General features: G+C 50.7%; 1 protein-coding gene across 1 annotated transcript; it reads left to right on the top strand.

The window, feature by feature from the left end:
* Positions 1 to 2259: 2259 nt before the first annotated feature.
* Positions 2260 to 8003, top strand: LOC119928697 (ras-related and estrogen-regulated growth inhibitor-like protein). Its single transcript, XM_038747188.1, has 4 exons — positions 2260 to 2401; positions 2728 to 2781; positions 4773 to 4849; positions 7280 to 8003. The coding sequence occupies exons 1-4, from the start codon at positions 2260 to 2262 to the stop codon at positions 7703 to 7705; spliced, it is 699 nt and encodes a 232-aa protein (XP_038603116.1). The 3' UTR covers positions 7706 to 8003.
* The last annotated feature ends 1061 nt before the right edge of the window (positions 8004 to 9064 follow it).

Here is a 9064-nt window from a genome sequence, read left to right as displayed (position 1 = left end):
GTAGGGGCTACAGATTTTCAGTACCCTCTTCTCCATTTTATCAGCCCTGGGGACAATGCTCTGAACAGAACAGGTGCTCAGTGAATACTAGTAACTGCTTGAAAGTCTCATCAAATGCCACATCCCCCCTATGCACAATGCAAACCCAGATGTCACCAAACTGGTCTCTCCTTTCCTCCATCCCCTTGTGGGCCAGCTCAGCTGGCTTTCCAATCTCAGGGAATCCTGCTTGGTGAGGGACAACCCTGATGGTCCTGTCCTAAGCCAACCTCTGGAGGATCCCCCACCACACACACCACCACCCACACAAAGAGGCTACACCCCAGGGCACAAGATGGTCACAGAGCCCTATGCGAGAAACGTTTTCTCTACCAACCCAGGAGGCAACAGAGAGTATTTGTTTAACACCACAATGAAGCAGCAGGGCCTAGGGGAAAGAGCTCCGATTTGGGAGTCAAGGGGACCTGGTTTCTAATTCCGGCTCTTCCGTTTACCTGCTGTGTGACTTTGGGCAACTCATGACAACTCTGTGCCTCAGTTCCCTCATCCGTAAAATAGGGATTCAATACTGTTCTCCCTCCTACTTAGACTGTGGAACCTGACTATCTTATATCTACCCAGTACTTAGTACAGTGCTTGGTAAATAGTTAACAAATGCCACAATTATTATTCTTTTTAGCAAGCTTAGAATGAGCAGGTGGGGAATAGATTTAAGTGCTAACAAATACAACAATGATGATGATGATGATGATAGTTATTAATATAATGATAATAATAATGTTTGCTAAGCACTTACTATGTTCCAAACACTGTACTAAACACAGGGAAAGATACAAGATAATCAGGTTGGGGCTCACAGTGGGAGGGAGAACAGGTACCGAATCCCCATTTTACAGATGAAATGGCAGTGAGGACTACCACCCTCTAGTTGGATTCATGTCATTTTGGCCTCATTTTCTCCAACAGCTTTCTTTACGCACCCATTTCCTTGACCCCCGTGCATGCCCCAAGTCCCTCAGCTGACCAGTAAGTCTGCCTCACCCCTGCCAGTTCCCAGCAAGGGGGACACTATGTTATGCCCAGAGAGCTCTGAATTTAGTAAGCTCTTTATGGGCAGGGAACATGTCCATCAACTCTTGTATTGCATGCATTTTCCCAAGAATTTAGTACAGTGCTCAGCAATCAATCAATCAATGGTATTTATTGAGCACTTACTGTGTGCAGAGTCCTGTACAAAGTGCTTGGGAGAGAACAATATAGCAGAATTGGTGACACATTCCCTGTCCACAATAAGCTTGCAGCCAAGAAGAGCTTCCCACTGATTGACTGATTGAGAAGAATTGTTATTAAAAGTAAACAATGCTGGCCATCCCATTGTTCATAGTTGCTGGCCGGCCAAGGCAAAATGAAATCAGGCTGCGGGCAAGGCAGACGTCCCCAAGACCGTCAGAACTCCCAGCTCCCACTTGCCTCACCATAAGATAGCGGGGAATGAAGGAGCCTTGGCAGGCCCTGGTGGAGGCAGGTGAAAGGTTGGAGGGGGCGGATGGATAAGTCAGGACTCTACATCAGGGTCTTGTGATTGGCAGCCTCTGCAGGCATCAGGAAACATGGGCACAGTGGCGAGGGATAGGCCTAGATGAGAATTAGGAGCCATCGTGTTGCCCTATTGATCCTGCCCCCTGCTCCCTCCTTCCTGCTCAAGCTGCTGAGAAGCAGCATGGCTCAGTGGAAAGAGCATGGGCTTTGGAGTCAGAAGTCATGGGTTTAAATCCCAGCTCCACCAATTGTCAGCTATGTGACTTTGGGCAAGTCACTTAATTTCTCTGCGCCTCAATTACCTCATCTGTAAAATGGAGATTGAGATTGTGAGCCCTCGCGTGGGACAACCTGATCACCTTGTAACCTTCCCAGTGCTTAGAACAGTACACATTGTAAGCACTTAATAAATGCTATCATTATTATTATTATCTCTCTCTCCCTCCCTTTCCCACTCCCTCCCTCTCTCACTGTAAACTGATTGCTGTGTGGGTGAGCACTTGGCACATGGGCTGAGTGTGTGCCCGCTCTGGAAATGCATGGTCTCTGGAGGGTTCCACATGCCTTCTCCATCCCTCCACCCGACCCCCACCTCCGGCCCTGTCCTCTCCAGCCTCCCCCAGCCTTTGAAATGGTTTGGCCCTGACGGATTACCTCTGGTGGGCTCTCAGTCTCTCCCCAGCCAGCAGCCAGAGCAGAAGGGCCAGGCTGGCTCTACCGATGGTGCTCAGGTGCCCCCTGCGCAGGAGTGCCAGCTTTGCCTCAGAGTCCAGGCTGCTCCAAGGTGAGGCGTCCAGCTCCAGCGATCTTACCATGGAAGCCAAGGTGTTGGTGATGGGAGCAGCAGGTGTCGGGAAGTCAGGTGAGTCAGACCCTGCCCCATGCTTGACCATGCTCCTCTGGCCACAAGAGAAGTGCAGAGATGGCCACTCTAATTTTCTGGAGGCCCTTCTGGGCCCTTGGCATCCGGTGTGATTCCCTCAGTTGGCACACCCTCCCTCCATCCCCAGTGTGCCCAGTCCTGCCCTTGCCCCCTCCTCCCCACCCCCAGTGGCCTACCCCTTTGGGAAGACACAGATCTGCAGCCCCCGGAGGCCTAGGGGAGGCCACCGGGTTCGCCTACTGGGAGGCCAACTGCCCCTTGACTAGCAAGTCCCCCACCCCAGGCATCCTCCCTCTTCCTTACAGCCCTGACCGTGCGCTTCCTGACCGGCCGCTTCATCGGGGAGTACGGGGATCTGGGTAAGTACCGGTCCAGCCTGGCTGCTGGCAGGTATATGCAGAGGCCAGACAGCTGCCTGGCTGGCTCTCTCAGTGGTGGAGGTGGCGGCTTAATTGGCGTGGGGTGGGGAAATGGTGAGAGGTGGTAATTGGCTCTTTCTGTAGCATCCGGCCCTAATCCTACCCAACGATACCCTCTCCCGCATCCCTCAGGGTCAGCCACTAATGAGTCCAACGTCCAGCCCAGTTTACTTCCTTCTCTTCCATCCCTGCCCCACCCCACATCGGGCCCACCAGCCCCTCCCTCTCTCCCTCTCATTCATTCATTCAATTGTATTTATTGAGTGCTTACTGTATGCAGAGCACTGTACCAAGCGGTTGGAAAGTACAATTCAGCAACAAAGACAATCCCTGTCTGCAAAGGACTCACAGTCTAATAATGATTAGTTGCAGCATGGCACTGTGGATAGAGCATTGGCCTGGGAGTCAGAAGGTCATGGATTCTAATCCCGGCTCTACCATGTCTGCTGTGTGACCTTGAGCAAGTCACTTCACTTCTCTGTACCTCAGTTCCCTCATCTGTAAAATGGGGATTGAGACCATGAGCCCCTTGTGGGACAGGGACTGAATCAATCAATCAATCATATTTATTGAGCACTTACTGTGTGCAGAGCACTGTACTAAGCACTTGGGAAGTACAAGTTGGCAACATATAGAGACGGTCCCTACCCAACAGTGGGCTCACAGTCTAGAAGGGGGAGACAGAGAACAAAACAAAACATATTAACAAAATAAAATAAGTAGAATAAAAATGTACAAGTAAAATAAATAAATAAATAGAGTAATAAATACATACAAACATATGTACATATATACAGGTGCTGTGGGGAAGGGATAGAGGTAAGGCGGGGGGGATGGAGAGGGAGAGGAGGGGGAGAGGAAGGAGGGAGCTCAGTCTGGGAAGGCCTCCTGGAGGAGGTGAGCTCTCAGTAGGGCCTTGAAGGGATGAAGAGAGCTAGCTTGGCAGATGTGGGGAGGGAGGGCATTCCAGGCCAGCGGGAGGACGTGGGCCGGGGGCCGAAGGCGGGACTGGTGAGAACGAGGCATGGTGAGGAGATTAGCAGCAGAGGAGCGGAGGGTGCGGGCTGGGCTGTGGAAGGAGAGAAGGGAGGTGAGGTAGGAGTGGGCAAGGTGATGGAGAGCCTTGAAGCCGAGGGTGAGGAGTTTCTGCAACCAGATTGGCTTTCATCCACCCCAGTGCTTAGTACAGTGCTTGACACATAGTAAGCACTTAATAAATACCATTATTATTATTATCAGTTAAGCACTGGAGTAGTTACAAGATAATCATGTCAGACATAGTCACCCTGACAGTCTGGCGGGGAGGAATCTCCAGGTATAGTTGAGGAAACCAAGCCCAGAGAAGTGATTCGCCCAAGGTCACAAAGCAGGCAAGTGGCAGAGCCGGAATTAGACCTCAGGTCTTCTAATTCTCAGGCCAGTGCTCTTTTCAGGAGGCCACCGCTGAGTCTCGTTTATAGCTCCGCTTCCTGCCCCTCCCCACTTGCTCTGCCCTCACTCTTGCATTCCCTCCCCTCACCTTCTGAGCCAGGCCTGGCCCACCAGGTACTAGGCCCCTCCCTGCCCCTACTCTTTGCTTGACCTGCCCCTCCATAGTCTGATCTTTCTGTTTGGGCCAAGTCACGTCACATCTTTTCCCACACTTCCTCATCCTAATCGCAGTCAAATCCCCCCAGTTCTCATTGTATAGATGGGATAACCGAGCCTACTTTGGCCTGGTCTTTGCCCGGGGTTCCCTGGGACCATCCTGGCCTTGCTCTTTGTGTGCATGGAGGATCTTTGTACTCCCACCCCCAGGGAGCTAAGGAGTGTATAGAGTTGGGGGCATAAGGGAAGAGATGAGGATATGGTGGAGGGGTGGGGTGGGGTGGGGAGAAAGGATGGGGGCTCATTAATAAAATTGTTTTTCTTCCCTCTGTCCCCTGGCCCAGAATCAGTCTATAGCCACAGCGTGGCCATGGAGGGCAGAGAGGTCCTCTTCCACATCTGGGATGTTCCAGGCAATCAGGTGAGGGGGGCTGCCCTGGTGAGATCTGGAAGAGAAGGTTGGGAGGAGCCCCTGAGGACAGAGGGCCTCCTGCCTCCAGTGCCTGGGGTCCAGACCATTTGACAGCAGCTTACTGTAGACAGGGAATATATCTCCTAACACTGTTGGATTGTACTTTCCCAAGTGTTCAGTACAGTGCTCTACACACAATAAGTGCTCAGTAAATCCCAATGATTGATTGATTGATCAGACAGGACAGTCTCAGGCTAAGAGTAGGTGATTCCTCTGAGCAGGTGTTCACCAGGTGGATCATACTCCATCCAAGTCCCTTAGCTTCCCCAAGGTGGATAGTAAGCATAATTATTTATTCTTTTTTTATAGTTATGAAGATATTTATTAAGCACTTACTATTTGTAAAACACTGTTCTAAGTGCTGGGGTAGATATTCATTCATTCAATCATATTTATTGAGCACTTACTGTGTACAGAGCACTTCAGTAAGTGCTTGGGAAAGTACGATACAGCAATACAGAGTGACAGTCCCTTTTCAAAGTTAATCAGGATGGACACAGTTACTGTCCCACACGGGGCTCGCACTTTAGGAATGTGTCCAGCAACTCTGTCATATTGTACTCTCCTAAGTGCTTAGTACAGTACTTAGCACACAGTAAGCGTTCAATAAATTGATTGAATGATGGATAAGTAGGAGGGAGAACAGGTACTGAATCCCCATTTTACAGATGCAGTAATGGAGGTCCAGAGAAGTTTAAGTGACCTGCCCAAGGTTACGCAGCAGACAACTGGGAGAGCTGGGATTAGAACCCAGGTCCTCTGACTCCCAGGTCTGTACTCTTTCCACTAGGCCACGCTGCTTCTCAATAATTCTTCTTTTTCTTATCAATAATAGTAATTGCATTTGTTAAGTACTTACTATGTGCTTAACACTTTACTAAGTGCTAGGGTAAATGCAAGATAATCAGGTCCCACATGGGGCTCACAATCTAAGTTGGAGGAAGGACAGGTTTTTGAATTCCCGTTTTGTAGAGGAGGTAACTGAAACACAGAAAAATGAAGTCAGTACCCCAAGGTCACACAACAGGTGTGTAGCGAAGCCAGGATTAAAACCCAGGTCCTCTGACTCCCAGGCCTGTGCTCTTTCCACTTACGCCACACAATGCTTCCTTCTCTTGAACATAATGATATCTGATTTATGGCTTCCTGGAGAACTAAATGAAAATGCTTGCCACCCCCTGGCAGAAGAGTTATCTTGTTTTTGGTATGAACTTGCCTGCTTCAAGTTTCACCTTTTGTCCTGGTGCTGAGGGACTCGGGTCTTTTTTTTTTTAGTATTTGTTAAGTGCTTACTATGTGCCAGGCACAGTACTAAGCGCTGGGGTGGATACAAGCAAATCGGGTTAGACATAGTCCCTGTTCCGCATAGTGCTCACAGTCCTCATCCCCATTTTACAGATTCATTCATTCAATCATATTTATTGAGTGCTTACTGTGTGCACAGCACTGTACTAAGCGCTTGGGAAGTACAAGTCGGCAACATATAGAGACGGTCCCTACCCAACAGTGGGCTCACAGTCTAGAAGGGGAAGACAGAGAACAAAACAAAACATATTAACAAAATAAAATAAGTAGAATAAAAATGTACAAGTAAAATAAATAAAGAGTAATAAATACATACAAACATATATACATATATACAGGTGCTGTGGGGAAGGGAAGGAGGTAAGGCATGGGGGATGGAGAGGGGGAGGAGGGGGAGAGGAAGGAGGGGGCTCAGTCTGGGAAGGCCTCCTGGAGGAGGTGAGCTCTCAGTAGGGCCTTGAAGGGAGGAAGAGAGCTAGCTTACAGATGAGGTAATGGAGGCCCAGAGAAGTGAAGTGACTTGCCCGAGGCCACACAGCAGACAGGTGGTGGAGCTGGGATTAGAACCCATGACCTTCTGACTCCCATGTACATGTTCTATCCACTATGCCATGCTGCTTCCCGTAATGCCGATCAGGTCCGTCCCAAATTGGAATCAATCAATCAATCAATCGATGGTATTTATTGAATGTTCACTATATGCAGAGCACTGTATTAAGCACCTGGGAGAGTACAATACAACAGAGTTGGCAGACCCATGAGTCCTTACTGGCCCTGAGCTACAGTAGCTGAGAGGTGGATGGGTAAGGGAAGTGGCCCTGCCCCACTGCCCTTGTTCCATGCCCGTAGGTGGCAGGTGGACTTACCCTCTGACTGACCCTCTTCGGGGTCCAGCAGTCCATACGGAGCTCCTGAGAGGAAAATTGGTGAGTGTCAGGTCATCCCTAACCACGAGGGTGGGTGACCAGGAGGCAACCATCTCACGCTTCCTCTGAGTGTCCTGGGAGCCAGACCCAGAGACCAGATGGTCTGTGACCCTGTAATTGCCTCTCTGCACCCCTATTCCTTCCCCAGGTCCAGGAGCACAGGAGCCCCTCCGAAGAGAAGCAGGTCCAATGGGCGGATGGTTTTATCTTGGTCTACAGCATCTGTGACCGGGCCAGCTTCCTCCTCCTGCCTGCCAAGGTGCAGCTCATCAAGGATGCCAAGGAGGCCCTGGGCCCCAAGAAGGTGCCCATCGTCCTCGTGGGCAACAAACGGGACCTCGGTCATCACCGGACGGTGTCCAGGGAGGAGGGCCGCCTGCTGGCGCTCACCCTGGACTGTGGCTTCCATGAGGTATCAGCGGCAGAGGCCTCAGACGGGGCCCATGCGGTGTTCCAGGGGCTGGCCCAACGCCTCTGCCGAGCCAGGCTGGCTCCCAGGAGGGGTGCGGGCATCCGGGGAATTGTCAAGAGCATGTCGGCTGTGTTTGCCCGCAAGAGAACAGACTCGCTGTGAGCTCTGTTCTGTGGGGCCTGAGGCTTCTTCTTACTGAGCTGTGCAGCCATGTCCATAGCTGGACTGACCCTATCTGCCCCTAAAACAGCCCCTTTGCCTCCAGGGTGGCCCCCTTTCTTCCTGCTACAGCCCCTTTGCCTCCAGGGTGGCCCCCTTTCTTCCTGCCCCCACCCCCCACCTCCTTGCCCTCCAGCCTCTGGTACCAAGCATACCACCCTGAGGGCAATTCTGACTCCAGGCTGCACTTGCTTCGGGCTGGATTTGAGCCTGGTAGGGTGGTGTTGCCTGCTGCAGGGATCCCGGTCTCGTGCCCTCCCTCTTGAAGCACCATTTGCTGGAGTCTGCAAGCTCATGGTGAGCAGGGAACAGGTCTACCAACTCTGCTTTATTGTACGCTCTCTAGCACTTGAAACAGTGCTGTCAACACAGTAAGCCCTCAATAAATACAATTGATTGATTGATTGATTGGAAGCCTATTTCTGCTGGAAAGGAGAATGGTCCTCATTCTTTTGGGGGCCCCTACCTCCAAGGGTTCACCCACCCCTAGTGGCCTAGCATGACTACTCACAGAGGTCTTGTGCATTAGGTGTGTCATTAGTGCCCGCCGTAGGGGAAGAGCTCCCTGCTAGACTGTGAGCCCGTTGTTGGGTAGGGACCGTCTCTATATGTTGCCGACTTGTACTTCCCAAGCACTTAGTACAGTGCTCTGCACACAATAAGCATTCAACAAATATGATTGAATGAATGAATGAAAGAGCTGTTGTGTATCTGTGCAAAATAATTCTCTAGACAGAACGGTCTTGCCATCCACAGCTGCTGCAGACAGAGTCTCCCTCAGAGATGCACTGTGGGGGACCCTCCTTCCATTTCAGTAGCGCCCCTTTTCCTCCAGAGCTTCAGCCAGAGTCCATGGGTGATCTGAGTCCATCTGGGACAGTCAGATTTACCCCTGCTCCCTCACTGCCTTGGTGGAGAGGGAGAATTCCCATTTCAGATTACTGAGTTCCTTCCCAACATAACAATAACTGTGGTATTTTTAAAGTGTTTATTATATACCAAGCACTGTACGAAGCTCTGGGGTGGATATAAGATAATCAGGTCCCACACTGGGCTCACAGTCTAGAACAGGTATTGAATCCCTATTCTGCTGATGAGGTAACTGAGGCCCAGAGGAAATGAAGTAACTTGCCTAAGGTCACAGAGCAGGTGCGTGGTGGACCCGGAATTAGAACCCAGGTCCACTGACTTTCAGGCCCGTGCTCTTTTCACAAGGCCACAATGTTTCCACTCTGAGTAGAGAGAAGGTGGAGATTCAGCTGAGTGGTTGCTTGAGATAGGATGACAGTGAAGTGGGCTGGC

The sequence above is a fragment of the Tachyglossus aculeatus genome, chromosome 5 (assembly GCF_015852505.1).
Source record: "Tachyglossus aculeatus isolate mTacAcu1 chromosome 5, mTacAcu1.pri, whole genome shotgun sequence".
Classification (NCBI taxonomy): Eukaryota; Metazoa; Chordata; class Mammalia; order Monotremata; family Tachyglossidae; genus Tachyglossus; species Tachyglossus aculeatus.
This window is presented reverse-complemented; position numbering and strand designations above follow the sequence as displayed.